This window comes from Trichoplusia ni, unplaced genomic scaffold (assembly GCF_003590095.1).
Source record: "Trichoplusia ni isolate ovarian cell line Hi5 unplaced genomic scaffold, tn1 tig00003979, whole genome shotgun sequence".
Taxonomy (NCBI): domain Eukaryota; kingdom Metazoa; phylum Arthropoda; class Insecta; order Lepidoptera; family Noctuidae; genus Trichoplusia; species Trichoplusia ni.
This window is the reverse complement of record NW_020800484.1, coordinates 14,291-31,470: the sequence shown is the minus strand read 5'-3', so window position 1 is coordinate 31,470 and position 17,180 is coordinate 14,291. Positions and strand designations below refer to the sequence as shown.

At 38.4% G+C, this 17,180-nt stretch overlaps 1 protein-coding gene and 1 pseudogene across 1 annotated transcript; both read left to right on the top strand.

Moving 5' to 3' along the window:
* The first annotated feature begins 3,027 nt into the window (after nt 1-3,027).
* On the top strand, nt 3,028-15,015 carry LOC113508153. Its single transcript, XM_026891113.1, has 8 exons — nt 3,028-3,191; nt 3,708-3,958; nt 7,414-7,497; nt 10,231-10,401; nt 11,528-11,660; nt 12,052-12,243; nt 12,710-12,848; nt 13,594-15,015. Exons 1-8 carry the CDS (start codon nt 3,126-3,128, stop codon nt 13,737-13,739), a joined length of 1,182 nt encoding a protein of 393 aa, XP_026746914.1. The 5' UTR covers nt 3,028-3,125; the 3' UTR covers nt 13,740-15,015.
* A 19-nt stretch (nt 15,016-15,034) lies between these two features.
* Nucleotides 15,035-16,054, top strand: LOC113508152 (annotated as a pseudogene).
* The last annotated feature ends 1,126 nt before the right edge of the window (nt 16,055-17,180 follow it).

Sequence of the window (17,180 nt, the reverse complement as noted above, 5' to 3'; positions counted from 1 at the left end):
GCGTATATAGAACAATACTATTTACACAAAAATAAATAATCGTGATTGAACTCGCGAAAGATTCACATTAGCGTATCCGTGCGCGTTTGAATCGATCACGTCACGATTAAAGTCATATTTTATAACATTTGAACCGTTAACGAATCGTAACGTTGTTACGAACCGACGGTCCACACAGTTGAAGTTACACAAACGCACAACACACACAGTACTACACACTTACATACTAATATATATATATACACTTATATATATATATATAATAATATGTATGTGTGTTGATCATCTTCATAATAATATTACTACATGTGTGTGTCGTCCATTTTTCGTTCGTAGACGACATTCAGCGACTTTTTTTTTTGATTTTGATTTTGATTTTTTTTTTGCAGTAAATGTCCGTCCACATTCGCTGCAAGTCAGCACTCCTCCGATGTTGGTATATTGGATGGCCGCGGGTGGTCGGGCCTTCAGCTCTTCTCGCCTCGCGTCGAGCTCTTCTCTTCGCCGGTTTTCAAAATCCCATACCTTGTCCCTAATAGTCCGCCTCCATTTTGTTCTATCTGCGGCCATAGCCTCCCACTGTGACGGATGTAAGTCACATCTCTTCATGTGGCGTTTAAGCACATCTTTGTACCGCAGGCGTTGACCACCCTGCTTGCGCTTGCCATTTAGCAGTTCTGAGTAGAAGACACGCTTTGCTACTCTAGCATCTGACATCCGGGAGACATGACCCGCCCAGCGCAGCTGCCGGCGCATTAGATAAGCCTCAATGCCACTAACATTAGCTCGTCTTAGTACTTCCGTGTTTCGAACACGGTCCGACCACTGGATGCACATAATGTCCCGTAGGCATTTTAGATGGAATTTATCTAAAGTCCGAATATGCTCGCGGTAAAGACACCAAGTCTCAGAGGCATACAACAGATTTGGCAGAACTATTGCCATGTACACAGCAACCTTTGTAGAGAGCTTTATGTCATGCGAGCGGAAAACCTTGGCACGAAGTCTACCAAAAGCTGCAGCAGCTGTTCCTATTCGGCTGTTAACTTCGTTATCAAGGAGACACCTGGATGTTATGGTGCTGCCAAGATATTTGAATTGATTTACTTGCTTAAGTGAGACTTCTCCGAGTCTAATGTCAACTGGGGCACTGTTCACAGTATCAAGTGCCATGACTTCGGTCTTTTTAACATAATTTTCAGGCCAAATCTGTTACATACCTGAAGTAGTCTCGACATAAGCCGCTGCAGCCCATCTAGGGATTCTGCTACAAAACATAAGTCATCTGCATACATCATCTCGGTGATAGTCGTGTGAGACACTCTTGTGCGAGCCTTCAGTCTATTCAAGTTGAAGACACCACCGCCATCGGTACGAAATCGACGGATACCTTCGGACAGATTCTGACAGGCTTCCCGGACTACAACTGCAAAGTACAGGGCAAAGAGAGTTGGGGCGAGCACACAGCCTTGTTTCACACCGCAGCTCACCTTAAAGAAATCGGAGTCTTCGCCCTGCACACTGACACAGCAACGCATGTCATCATGCAGGAGTCGTATTAATCTTATGAACTTGTCCGTGCATCCAAGTTTCGCCAGTACCACCCATAAGGCTTTGCGCGGTACCGAGTCGAAAGCTTTCTCTAAGTCAACAAAGCACAGAAACAGTGGTTGACTCTGTTCTCGACTCTTCTCTAGAAGTTGACGAATAGAGAAGATGGCTTCACACGTGCCTCGATTCGGCCGGAAGCCAAATTGGGTTTCAGGCAGTATGTCTTCAGACAAGGACATCAAGCGGTTTAGTAAAATTCGTGCAAAGGTTTTGCCTGGAGAGGTCAGGAGAGAGATACCTCTATAGGAGTTGCAATCAGACTTGTTGCCTTTGTTCTTGTACAAAGAGCACACCCGAGAGACTCGAAACTCATCAGGGACTCGCTCCTCGTCCCACATCTTTACGAAGAGTTTCCAAATGGTCTCGTGCAACTCCGCACCCCCATATTTCAACAGCTCCCCAGGAACATTATCAATGCCGACCGCTTTTTTGTTCTGTTGTTGTTGAACGGCGACGATGACCTCACGCAGAGTCAGTGGATCGTCTAGCTGTTTAATTGTGGGCAGTGATGCAATCGTTGACAATCGTAACAGTAGTCAGACAGCTTGAAAGTAGCTAGAGAGTTGAAAAAAAGCACGTCTGCACGTAAAGCAGAGATCACCGTGCAAGATGGGCAAGGGGTTTCCTCGCATGGGACAAATATTTTTTTGATTCTATTAAGGTGTTCTACCTAAACTGAAACCTAAACTATCCTGAAGGATTTGGCCACAAACTACGAGAGCCTTTGACTATTTTTATTCGTAGGTATCCCTTATCGTGGTTTGTTGTGCTCTCTGTTTATCATAGTTAGGGTATGGCATTGGGATAGCATGTGATTCAATTAAACACTTTGAGGAACAAAACAAATAAATTCTAAGTGAACAGTAACATCACACTGTTGTTGTAATTAAATCGTTCCACGTCGTTAGGTATCACTAACGTTATTTCAAGCAATATGTTTCACATAAGGAAATAACTAACATTTCATTTGAGAATCAGATTCGTATCTAATTGAATAGTCTAACAGCCTTATTGCAAAAACCTATTTAAAATCATCCAAATGATTCACCAGACCGACTGATATGGTTTAATAACACCTAATATTTATTAAATCTTCCATAGTCCCAAGGACTTTCAAAGGCTATTTAAGTAAACATGGATTAATAAACAAGATGGCTGGATAAGACGTCATATCCTCTACAGGCGGATGCCATAATTTTTCAAACGAGGAAATATTACAGCAATTATATATGCTTCCTTTGCCGTTTCTAGATAGATCTTATTAATACGTTTTGATCCGGAACTTTGATGTTTTACGAGTAGTGCTAATCTAAGTTTTATGTTTACTATATTTACCATATCTGATTTACTTATTTCAAATATTATTTATAGAAGACTAAAGTTCAAATTCGTAATTCATTAGTTTTCTCTAGAATTGCTACCAAGTTTTCAATCCTCCTCCCTTGCTCCCAGGTCTGGGCACGCACGGGCTAACAGCTGACGCGACCGGTGCCCTCATCTCCCTGCACGTCGCCATGAAGAACGAGCTGCAGCGACACGTCGAGGTCTACAAGCAGGCGATACATAAGCTGGAAGAACTGGTACGGTGGAATAACCATTTGGTTATCTTTTTTAAACTCGAGTATGGAAGATTCCTTACCGAGTGGGCTAGTTCTAAGCCCTGGACAGAGAATGGTGGAAGGATGGGTTCAATAAAGAGAGATAAAAAATGATTCCCATTTATTTGGATTGAGAGGATAGGAAAAACAGATTGTAATAACTCTATAGGCAAATGCTATCTCATGAACTTGAATGTGATGGATGCATCACTCTAATGATCTTATGAGAATCCTATGTTTTTTAATCTTTCCTGATGTGTACCTACCAATGGAGACCTATCTATGGACTTCCTTTATGTAGATTTATGTTTTAGTCATATAAATAATGAATACTTAAATAAAACAATATAAAAGTAGAAGCATTTAGATTCACAAACAAAATAATGGAAGTGGCTGAAAAATTGAAACCAGCCCACGAAAACTGATCTACATTGAAGAGAATTACAAATTCGTTCCTACTCATACCTCACAATACCTAACCAGTCCTTCTTTCCACAGTCACCGGTCACCATAACCCAGGACCCAGCTTCATCATCCCACCAGCGACTGCTAGCCCTCTGCCATGCTGACGTGGAGCGGCGGCTGATAGACAACAAGTCTCTCCTCACGATAGTGGACAAGCCCGCGCTGCGCCAGCTCCCGACGCTGGTGGCGTCGCTCGCGGCGCGCGTGGAGAGCGACAAGGCGGTGCTCGCCTGCATCGGCCAGATCAAGCGAAGTGATCCCAGCCTGGATTTGAGCGATACGAGGTGAGAGTTTTGAGGTTGAGTGTCATTTGTTTTGTGCAGTTGTTGGGGGAAGGGTGCTTAGCGTCATTGTACCTATCGATAGGAATTTCTTGGATAGTCATTTGTCTTTTTAGTTTTTGGTATGGATACTTAGTTTGGTGTATATTTTAGTATTAATTTATTAATTATTTTTCATTTTTCGACTTGATCTACATTATTGTCTATGATTGAAAAAAAGTGTAGCTCTAATTTAGAAAAGCAATCGGTTTTTGGATAGATCTGAATTATATCAACGTTATAAGTAATTTGAACTATATTTAAAGTAACAGACCGACATACACACATCCTGTATAATGACCATACGAGTAATTACCATTATACAAGGTGCGTTGGAATGTGTAGTTACTGTACACCGGCTGCATCATTCATCAACATGTCGATTTGTATGAAATTCTTCTATAACAGCTGGACTAAATCCGGGAATCGTTTAAACAAGATCGCTATGTGATTGTAACGGGGATATGTTCTTAATAACATTCTACTAAATACATTAGACTGCTTTATTACGAGCGGAATGTGAGAATTTATTTTTTGTGTCTGTGTTACTGGGTGTACGTAAAGTTATGAATATTAAACGTCTTAATACGAACAAGTTTTTTTGCAAATTACGCTAAATAATCACATCGTTGTGTGTTGATTTGCAACAACAATATTTGATCACATAAGTAAAAAAGTAGATACATTGTATTTCTAGAAAATAAAATTAGTGTGTAAACTGTTTTTAAAAATATGCGCGAGAAAGAAAAACTAAATTAATAAGAGATAAAAAATATCAGAAAAGTAAGCAATGCAACCGACGTCTACGGAATCGATACAATTTTTATAAAGTTCTCAAGAAACCAAATCATTAAAAGGTATTAAAAAATGTAATCCCTTCGAGTTCAGTCCGATAAAAACACTAAGCCTCACAAGTGAAAAAATAATCAAGCCCCTTTGGGTACGTATAAAATGAATCATGACTGCTAGGAGGCTAGCACAGTCGGCTAAAAATCATACACAATCATAAAAATCGCGATAAAACTACAAAAGTAGATTTTAATCTAAATTTGTTTTAGAAAGTGGTCGCGCGACTCTCGTGCTATATATTGAGAGGTAAAATAAACGCTATTAATGCTTAAATTGAGATTCCATTTTGATTTATTTGTTAATTAAATTACTTTCGACTTGTATCGTTGTGTCACCGGCTGGTTGTGTAATAGGGAATCAGATTGGTTCTGATTAATTTTAATAGATTTTTGTCTGTTTAATTATATTTTGATTAGTCTGGGATTGTGAGAATATTGTAAAATTACTTTATTTCTTTTTGCAGCTTTGCTTAACAAATTATGCATTTTATTTTATTTATCTATGGCAAGACCGAAAGATTCTTGTTTATATATCAATCAGATTTCGTATAGGCAATCCACATGTGCTAGGGACAATAGGGAATGTTGAGAAAATACACGAATCAAAGATTTAGTAAATTGAATAGCTTATATATAGCTTGCATGTAAGACCCTCTTTCATGAAAAAAATATGAACTGTTTAATATACTAAACTACATTTAGAAATAGGAAAAAAAAAACAATAGTCAAAGATACAATCACTGGCAAAAATGCATTTCATAACCGTGCCAAGTTTACGATGCGCTAATGTGGACAAGCCCTAAGGCTGTCTTTTCTAATTGGTCTAGCATCAGTCTCTCATTTCCCATTACCCAACCGAAGAGACACGCCAACAGCTGATTAAGACGCGCTAGGAAGAGGAAGGTGTTACCTCACGCGGTAATGTTTCTAATGATATGCCTTAAAAGGAAATCGGTGATGAACACAATGCGTGCTAACGACAAGTTACTGTATAAGCAGGAAATGTGGGTTATGTGGTGTTACAACTGGAACGATCTGATTTAGAATGTACTGCTGAAGCTATAAAGAGATGCATAAATCAATAGGTTATTATGTAGAAAACCGATGAGTCGCATCCTATTCTATTACTACCGTTGTCTGTTAGTAGATTTAGATGACATAATGTGTGTGTAGATTGTATTGATTCAAATAGTTTTTTTGAGCTCTTTGACCAACATCTATTTAAATAAGGTCGAAAAAAATTTAAGGAAATCGACAATTTAAATATCTGGTAAATAACTTAATTTGAAAAACACGTCAAACTTAATATCAAATTTCTGAAATCAGTTTCCATAAGGTATTCTTAAGTTGTATAAAGGAATCGCTGCTCGACACATACCATATTATCTCTATTCCAAAAATAACCCAAAATTCTCACCAAAAATTCGATCATCTAAAACTAGTTTCTCTTTTACAAGCAACCTTCAATTACTATGGCCAATGAAATTCCAAGAACAATTCATAAAACAATTTACCGTGAGAACATCGTTCTGAGACAATAACCGATACTTAATAAAAAGTAACAGTTACTATAACTACGTGAGATATGAACACTTTGATTTTATTGAAATGTGGCGGGATTGTGTAATTGTGTTCATTGTTCGCTAGGCTAACCAGAGTGTTTTATACGAGTAATGGTGCTGGAGCCAGATTTTGTTTTTGCCGATCTAAGATTTCAGGGGTAGCCTGAGAATCTGGATCTACAATGATAACAAAACAACGAGACACTGGAGATTGTTCGATAATTTGGGTTTTGACTTTTGGTCCTTTTCTGGAACATAAGAAAATAGGAGAAGTAAAGCATTGAGTTTTCACATCCATGATAGGATACAATTTAGATTCCCTCTATTGGTAAAGCTAATATCTATTGACTGATGTAATACAAATAAACAGCGCAAAGATTTAAGTATGCAAACTGTAAGTAATTACAACAATCACTCATCCAATGAGACATTCCCATGCTAAGCTGATTCACGACGACCACTCAATTACGAGCACACACACGACACCCACTTAATGCATGTATCATATCACCGACATTATTACCTGTTATTACTTTAAACGCAGCGTTTATCACCTTGAATGGACTGCACAAAACACAACAACCAAGAACAATCCTTAACACAACCGGATAAAGTCTAAACTCAAACAACAGGATCCAAACTCCAGAAATCATAATTCAAATTTTATTAATCACAGATACAGGTGAACAGTTAAAAGAAGTAGTTAAAAATATTATTTAACGTGTGATGCAACAGTGAAAGCTGACTTTCGCGTACCGTGTGACACATTACGTCACGATGTTTATGTGAATTATTTTGTGTATGTATAGTGAAATCAGTCGGAAAACGCAAATCATTGAAATTGTTTGTCGAAACATGTTTATTATGTAAATGAAGATTCAATTTGCTTTTTTATGGGATTTTATGGATTTAGAAAAGAAGATCCAAACTACGATTGCTTAATAAATGGTGAACAGTAAGAGGTTTCATAAGAAGAGTCACTTAAAATCTTTGCATTCCTTTACCCCAGTTCTTCGGATCCTGGCACGATGGCTGGCACAACCCTCAGGCGGAAAAAGAGAATGCACATAGTCCATCACGAATACGACGAGGGGTGAGTTTGTCACCATTTATTGGACACCAACCTGTCCAGTAATAAGGGAAGACTTTATATAAATTGCATGAAAATATACCAAGGATCATGGAGGATAGGAATGATAAAGAGGTTGTGGTGACTTAACTAATAGCATGGCTTTCAGAATTACGTGTCATTCAGAATTAGACATCACATCAAGGAATTCTTATTTTTAAGTTTATACCTGAAAATTATTCGTTAAATTCGATATTCGGAGCCACTTGGAGTCAACGCATTAGAAATAATACTTGAAGTATTTTATTTCAACAAAACCCAAGAAGACTCTGAAACATATGGTTTTTAGCGATTCAGGAAAGAGCAAATGATAACAAAAGTGATGAGCACGAAGGTAGACAGATAATCATAGAGATCAGAGCGAGGAAAGATAAAGGGTTTCAAATTAATTAGTGAAGAAATGGACCCTGAGTTAAAGCAGAAATAATTCATGAAGGGATCAGTTGTTCTGTAAACCAATGCTATACGCCAAACGAACTCATAAGTAGAATTAGAAACGAAATGATTGAGGATTGGGCGCGCTGGAACGGAAACCAATGTAAAAGGAAATAAATAATCTTAACAAGTTCTCTTACCAGTGAGTGTATTTCCGGAAATCTAATAGAACATGTTATTGAATATACAATTAACATGTGTTCCTTTCCCCGAGATTGTAATGACATCTCTTAAGTACCTCACTAAGAGAATTCTAACAAAAAAGCTTTAAGTGGCAAAACGTTTACTGTAATTGAATATGTAATAACAGCTTAATATGAAAGCAAAAGAGGATTTAATTTAAATTGATAATTATTTATGTATTAGACTTTCAAGACTGACAATTACTATGATATCACCTAACACAGCTATTACCATCACGAATGTTATCTCAGAATCCATGGAGTTATAATAATGAAGGTGTGAGTGTATAACAGCCGCGCTCAACCGCTAACGAGCGAGTATCAATCCACATCAATGTCTCGCCCATTACCTTTAAACTTTCCACCATAAAAACCGACAAACTACCAAGAAAACCTTTCATTTAAATATCAGCTTTATACAACATATCATAAAGTATATCATCGAATAAGCCACACGTCTAAAGAAAAGTAAAAGATAGATTTATCGCATCTTACGTCGCATTGTTTGAATGGAAACATGGAAAGTCAACGATTTCCACTTTCCAAACCAGTTGGGATTTTAACCAATATGTGACGAACACGTTCACATGAACATCTGTTTACTCACCGACGTTTTGACATCATCCATTGTTTTACTGCTTGGCTAGTCTTGAATGATGTGCATTGGATAGTGAAATTCAAAACACCAGTACTTTAACATAATTATAAATGCGATGGTAAACAGCTTTCTGCTGAGCAGATAAATATAATCGTAAGGGTCTCTATAATTAAGCATCTTTACGAGTAGGTACTTCAAGGAAGTACGGAATGGTTCGGGAGAGTCCGCTCATTAATGCCTCTATTAGTATAAGTGTAACTAGTCCCTAATGCACTTTCTTGTTAGCTTACTCTTGGATTAATTTCTTCCTACCGACTGTGGACTTCCGTACTCTTACATTAAGCACTACTCAGAGGTGTAGGGACTACTGTCAATGTAGCTATTTGTCAGAAAAAAATAACTAATGAAACAATATAATTATTCTTATTCCAACTTGCTTCGGGATTTCATGTCCTTTAGGAAACCTACTAGCGTAGCATTGTTGACAATATTACTTTCAAACACTCTGATTTGACATTAACCTTGGCAATCCAAGTATTACATGGTCTCGGTACATTCGATTCAGTTTTACCTCTGTTGGCGTCCAACAATTAACTCGGTTGTACCGTTTCCTTGTTATAGGTCTATGACAAATGAATTTTCTGACATATGTCACTTTTTTCATTAGTATTGACTCGCAATTATGAACCTATTAAATTGTTACCAAACGCTAAACGAGATTTCATAACGAGTCATCATAATAAAGATACAGTAACATATACAGACAGATTTTCGTCTACCCATACTGAATTAATTTAGCCTCAAAGCAAAAATCTGTTGTGTTGACACGAAAATGACTAAACACAGACCCAAATCCCGTTACAGTGCCAACGGAACCTCAAAATAAATTAAAATAGTTCGTCGCCTCTCTTATGAAACTACATCCAGTAACAATGGTTTCCCATCCATTTCTCTGTTGAGTAACTTTTTACGCGCGCAGAGCGCTATTGTTTCAGATAGTTTATGATCACCAGACGTGGGAACCTTCAGATAATGCTAGGGTTAAGCTAGGGTTATGTGAATTTGTTTTGGAGAAAAGGTCGGTATAACTGTCTCGCCTGTTACGGAGGTTTGTGTAACCTGCTTTTCGGTTGATGGTTAAGTGATATGCTAATTTTTGCCTACTTGTTTTTATAGCCTAGATTAAAAATGCGTTTGGTGATAAGTTAAGAAAAAATATAAGGTTGAATTATTAGGTATTCTACAGAAGATTTTTTAAGGTTGAAGTCATGTTGGATATGTTTTACAATTTTGCTTTTAATTATAGCATTTATTAATAAATAATGAAATTATGCATGCTAGATTGAACAGAGAGGAGAGATTTTTAGCATTTTTGCGTCTAGACTTGAAATTAAGAAGTTGTCAAGAAAAGATTGTTTAAAGGGACTTCTAATGCTACATTTAACGTGGAAATCAGACATGTAATAGGTTGTCCACTTGCAGGCCGGTGGCGGGCGTGCTGATGAGCTACTCGCGCGGCTGCGCGGCGGTGCTGGGCCAGATGTGCGAGGAGCAGACCGGCAGCACGGACCCCGCCACGCCGCGCTCACCCACCGACTCCGCCAGCGACGGGTACCACTCCGACAGCGATGACTCGCACCAACATCCCGACAGGTAACATCCAAAGACATTCTATTACCCGCTAGAAATGAAATAGGATGGACGTTATTACTTTTACATCATTTTTTAAGCTAGCTGAAGTCTACTTTTCCTAGCTGGCTAACCTGAGAAGAAACGTCGTAACAAACTCAGGGGTTATCGCCTCTTTTAAATTTAAATTTTTTTTAAATTAAAAATTAATTTAAACAAAACCAGTGCCTTTTCCAATTATGTGATCCACGAATGCTTGTTATGAGTCTGGTGCACGTGATTTGAATGTTTTTGAATTTTCCCTTGAGACAAGAATTCAATTCCTTACAGCAGGAATCGTTTTTTATAATTTTTTATAATAATACAAATGCAATATAACAAATGTTAAAGTAATCTCAATATTCTAGTTTACAATGATTAGGTAAGATTGCACAACATCGCCTGTCGGTCGGTGCTTGGAAGACGTTATTTATTAATACTTTCTACTAAGTAGAATGTAAAATATTTTCCATAAATAACTCTTAATAAACGATTGCAATTATTAAACAGTTCGATGCCGAAATTAACGTAATTTTGCAGTTATGTGAAAACTGTTACGTGTTTATTAGTAAACAATGTTAATTTTGTTGTCAACACAGTGCAGTTTTGCATAAAACATACATTCCGATACTCCGAATTATAGCAAGTTAGGTTGTTTCTGATTTACTTTTGGGTTACAAGAGCGCTTATTGAGACCAGTCTGCACCAGCAAGTTATTATCAAGAGTCATCGTTCGTCATTTGTTCTTTTGTATTTAAAGTTTTTGTAATAAACGAACCCGCTGTTTGTATGTAATTCTTTTATTAGGCTGTAGCTCATGAACTGTGATTGATAAACAGTTGAATTGATGTCTTTCCTCCGATAACGATAAATAATGGAAACAAAATTGAGGTTTAGTAACGATTGTGGCATGGTGTTGTTGCAACATTGATTAATTCAGCTTATTCGTACGGCACTCTAGTTTTGGCGAGTCTGACTCACACTCGACAAGATTTATTATTGATCTTGTTCCCAGTTTTCTGTAGCTTTTCCTTACTCCACTAACGTGCCTAGTCTCATCAGATTCGAAAGGCTTTCACCTCACCTTACCGCATTGTCGGGTCATTCGCAGGAGTAAGTTGGTGTCGCAGTACGCGGCGGTGTGGGCGCGCGCCGCGGACGAGGTGCTGCCGGCGCTGGCGGCACTGGAGCCGCTCCGACACACACCGCATCTCAAGTATAAGATCGTCTTCTCTGTGGTAGTTGTAAGTATTACTTAACCTGACACACACTTCTGATTGGAAACAAAGGCAAATTCTGAACTTCTACTTTTCAATCATAATTATTACACAAGGATTGCTTTTAATTTCATTAGGTTTTGAACCTGTGGAAACTATTTCTGTTAAAGTTAAATTTTTCCTACGCCCTTTGCAAAAACTTATCTAATTCTCCTAACATAACTGAACGACCAGTTAAGTTTAGTTTTCAGAGGGCGTACTTTCAAATATAGTTTTAAAGACAGCTTTAGGTTAGACTGTTTTTTAGGTACAACACAGGATACTCAAAAATAGAAAAAATATTTAAATTTTCCAAATTACTTTAAAAAAATAATTGAATACCTGTATTAAAACGAATCCAATTATTCCAATTTGACAGCTAGCATTCCGCGCCGTCATCAGTCTCCGTGACCGGCGCCTGAACGAGGTGAAGTCTCTCCTCGGGCTGGACCCGGAGACCAGCTCCAGCGACCCGCACGTGGCGCGCCTGCTGAGCGCCGCCACGCGGGTGCTGCACACCACCGCGCATAACTTCCCACTCGGGGAAGCTGAGAGGACTGTCATCAATCAGGTGGGTGGAGGAAATGTTTATATTTGCTTGTAAATTAACGTTGTGTTGGGCATCCAAATAATGGTTGCAGTTTTGAGAATTTTTTTGCCAGTTATAGATGCAACTTTTAAATGTTTAACGTTAACGCATCTTATAGTTGGTCTAATCTTTGATAATTTTGTATGGTTGTCACTCTGTAAATCAAAAAATTAATGCGAAAGCGATTATACATAAGCGAAATGATAATACAAGACAAGGATTGCTTACTTGCCATTATTTGCAATTTATTTTGATATTTATTTGATTATATTTATATAGTTTACTCCACTGTTTATATATTTTCTAGTCCGCTACTATAAGCATACATGAGCATGCTGTTACATCCATATACATACCGTTTATGGTATATCCAACCTGTATGTTTATCCAACTTCTTATTTATAACCTTCGTATAAGCAATAGTACTTCAATATTCTGGTCCGCTCAGGTGGTGAGCACGCTGCGCGAGTACCCGTGCCTGGCGTCGTGCGGCGCGCTGCACGCGCTCGCAGCAGCCGCTTGCCGCGCGGCCTGGGCGCTCAGCCTGCACTCCCCGCCCATGAGGATCGACACCGACTTCACACCTGGTAACATGCACATGCCTATATCTTAAACGACCATGTTACTTTGACAGTCCTGCATTTTCCATTTGCAAAACAACATTCAAAATTACTGGGTTATGATGTAACCGAGTGGCTTCATCTTGAAAAGACTGTGGATACACAACACAAAATACAACTAAATTCTTCTTGCTTATCCTCTTCCTTAACCAGACTTTTTTATTTATTTAAATTTGTTTTCTGACTTGAATACGGCATGGCTAGTTTCAACTACATTCGTGTTGTCCTTAATAATCTTAGCCTTCTTGGACACGATAAGGTACTTTTTCCAGCTGATAGCGTTCGTTATCGGTACAATATTTACTTTATCATCAATAAGGTGACTCGTGTGACGAAAACAATTGATGAATCAATATTTTGGTATGTTTTACACTAAACGGATATTAATTGAGGAAGTATGATATACAACAAATTGACTTTTAAAACATTTAACTTTATAACAAACTTTTCATGTCTAAGTTATATCAAAAATGAAAAACTTATGTCTTCATTTCGCTTCTCAAAATTATTACACCTATTTTCTGAATATACTGAATGGAGCTCTATGCACATTTACTGTTTTACAAATAAAGGAAATAATCGTAGGATCTTTAGTAATATTTTGTCAGTTAGTCATGCAGGAAAATGAGAAAAAGAAAATTTCAGACAATCCTATTTACCAAGGCCAAACATCTCTTGACCTCCTCTATAACAATTTTCCTCCATATTCCAGTGGTAATGAACCCAGAGAAGCACGTGCGCTTCTCTCCCGAGGGTCGCGACGGGAGAGACCGGCGCTCTGACCTCATCAAGTCGTTTGTATGGCCGGCGCTCATGGACGGCGGCCGGTGTGTCTTCAGGGCAGTCGTGCTCACATGAGGACCAACGGATTACGGATACTGCACGTAGTAGTAACATAGAACGTATAAGGTGACGTGAAACTGCTGATGTATACGGAGACAAGGGGGCAACCAGTACTAGAACAAAAAAACTGGATGCCGTGAGAAAGAGGGGCAGCACCAGGCGTAACACGCCATCCCTCTTACACAACTGCAATTTTCGTGTCTTAAAAGTGGTAACATCCATAGTAGATTACGGTAGAGGAAAGAGAGATGGAGTATTGTATTATGGGTAACGTCATCGCACTTCTACTATGAGAATAATATTCTAGCTCGTAATCGTGCTAGCATACTTGTTACCGTTATCAACATACAAGAATTTGAATTGTATAAAGCTAAAAATACTAATTAAATTCTGTGAGAAGAAAAGTAAATAATGACATTGTATCGAATTTACTGATTCTAAACTAAATTACATTAGAATTAAAAATGTGGAAATTCAAGGCAAACGAATGCGCAAATCATATTAAGCAATTAAAGTAATTTGATACTTATCCTAATGGGCACAAAGTATTTATTTGAAGGTTAATTGACGTGACTAATTCACAATGGTGAATGATGTAGAGTGCAGTGTATAGATAGCCAGTATTTATTATTAATGTAGCGTCTTGTTATTTATTGTGAAAACACAAGGCTATTGAAAAAGGGCAAGTAACGAAGTATGAATTACCATTTTTCCGATTATTTATTGACAAATAAACGTAATAATGGATGATTCATATGATTCGTCAGACAAGTATTGAATGATAAGAAACGATTGTGAGTCAATTCCTCTGGCTGATGCGCTATTGTTTTAAGTTTTCTTCAGCTATCTTGGAGGAGTACTATCATGATTGGAAGGGGCAGGAGTGATGGCATCAGGCCTTATTTATTTGTAAATGTCATCTAACATTAGTATATCATGATTGAAATCAGACTACGTCACCTGTGAGCTCTCCACGCTTTGAAAGCAGTATCCTTGTATGTTTATATGTATTGATGAAGTTCTGACGTTTATGCTGTATGTCACATTGCGCGTCATTTTTGTATCTTTAGAACGAATTTTCTCGATCTAACTCTTGTACAAATGTCTCTAAACTTTTATAAGCCTAGTATTATCTAATAATAAAATAGTTATTAATAAATATTTATTATGTAACATTAACATCGACCAATAAATAGTTTTAGAAAACCCAAGTTGTTTTTCTGTGCACGCTACATGAGTCACGAACCTATCAGCTTGATAAGATACGGAGACTGGTGCTTGATATAAAATGCACAAACACTTTTGTACTTCAGTATTGTGTGATATTCAGCGCAAGAATGTATTCCGGATCTGGACATCCTTACTACGGACCTTACGGGCCCCCGCCCCCCGGGGGCTGGCCTCCACCGCCCCCCGGCAGTCAGCCAGCGACGTATCCCCCGCCATCAGAGTACGGCCAACCACCTTACCCTTACTACGTTCCTGGAACAGTGATGATCCCAGTGCCTATCCCCCGATGCAACCACCAACAGACACCCAACCACCAACATTTGTGACCAACTACATTTACCACGGCGACACCACAGTCACAGCCCACGATAATGGAGTAACAGTAGTGGAATCTTCTGGAGAGTTCGACTGGGTGCCTACCACCTCTACAATGGCAAATTCTTTGGCGGGAAGAGCAGTCGTGGGAGGACATGAAGGTTGGGACGGGAGCCCTCTGTGGGTGATCAGGGCGTGGCATAACGGAGATTTGATGCCAGGAAAGTTGTCTGTAAGGCATTGTGCGGCTTCAGTAGTGTACGACGGGAAGGAGGTTTCTGTGCAGAACATTGAGGTGTTGTGTGCGCGGCCGGAGAACCTGCGCTGGGTGCCGGCATCCAACGGGAGCGCGCCTCCCGGGGCGATCCCTGGAGGGAGAACAAGTTCGGGAGAGACTCTGTATATCGGCAGAGCGAGATACCAGCTGTCCGTGACCCCCGGGAAGGTGCACCCGAGCCACCACTCCTGCTACATCGGTTTCGCTGGATCCGAAGTGGCGATCAAAATGTATGACGTGCTGTGCAGGGTCAGCTGAGGTGTGGACTTTGATCGTGATCGATAACGGAAATTATGGACTGCGAATGTATTACATGTGATAAGTTATAAGTGTCTTATTTATCGCCAACTACAAAAGTTTTGGCATTCCAAGATTTGTTGGATGCAAAATTGGTGAGATAAGGAAAATAGTTGTATCAATTGTGTGTCATAAATATCTAAGACTGTTCAGGTTTTTCTGAGAAGTGATAGCTAATAATATAAATTGATAATAAATATTTTTCATAGAATATTGCGTTTTCTTTGTGTTAAAGTTGGTGGTCGATATCTTATCAATAGTGTTAAGAGATTAGGTGACATGTGTAATGATAGATAGTCAGTACGGATAGTAAATACGCTATAATTATTTTTTACATTCCTAATAGTGTTGTGCTTAAATCACAATGGATTTTACTCAGATTTGAAGTTGATAATACCAAACTATCTTTAGCTAAAATACATAGATATAAATACATCATTTTTGCTTAAAATAAATACTCCTTTTATATTATCAAAGTCTGACAACCAGTCTAACCAAGGGGTATTGTGTAGCCCAGGTATTGTCTCCTCTCCCTCCTCAACCCAGGTGGGTTGAGGAGGTCAGACACGCAGTCGCTCCTTGTAATAGACTGGTACTCAGCTGAAACCGGTTGGACTGGTAGCCGAACCCAACATAGTTGGGAAAAGGCTAGGCCGATGATGATTTTATGAAGGGCTGCATTCTACAGTAGAATAACTTAAAGTAATAAATGATTTATGAATGTTGTTATTTAGTTTATACTTATTGAATATGTTCCTAATTGCAGGGAAATCGAAATTTCTATGACCAGATAAGCAGTTTTGATAATTTATTTTATCGGTACATATAGTTTTAGGATGAATGTGAAACGTTATTTAGGAGGTTACCGTTCTATGATTCTCTCTCTTATGTTTGAAAAGTGATCTGAAAGATGATCTGCGATGCAGAATCATTTATGCAGCGGATCCGTTTTGCAAATTCATTTTTCATTTATCAGACAGGGTTATCTTGAAAAAATATTATTTTGAGCTTCGTTGTAGACATTTTTTTCTCTGGAATTTACTGTCACTAACTAAAATACAAGTTATGCTTTTTCCACTTAGAGGAATTTATTTTTGTATATTCTGTGTGACTTTGGTACTTCCGGAGATTACGGTTGAATAAAAGGCAATATTAATTGTATCTGAATATTTGGCTAAACCCCATTTGCCCTCGGAGTCACCTTACGAAAACTCTCACACTCACTTCCAGAGGTTAAATAGCACCATATACATATGAGACCACAATATGTATACCTTAGTCAATCGTACAATTATAATTCACACTCACTTCAACCTCTACTGCTATTGATTTAAAGC

Excerpts from the sequence above, each read along its gene's own strand:
- LOC113508153 (XM_026891113.1), top strand. The coding sequence starts at position 3,126 with ATGAAGAACGAGCTGCAGCGACACGTCGAGGTCTACAAGCAGGCGATA. Across the intron at positions 7,498-10,230 it reads CATCACGAATACGACGAGGG|GCCGGTGGCGGGCGTGCTGA; the intron begins GTGAGTTTGTCA and ends GTCCACTTGCAG. Across the intron at positions 12,849-13,593 it reads CGACACCGACTTCACACCTG|TGGTAATGAACCCAGAGAAG; the intron begins GTAACATGCACA and ends TCCATATTCCAG.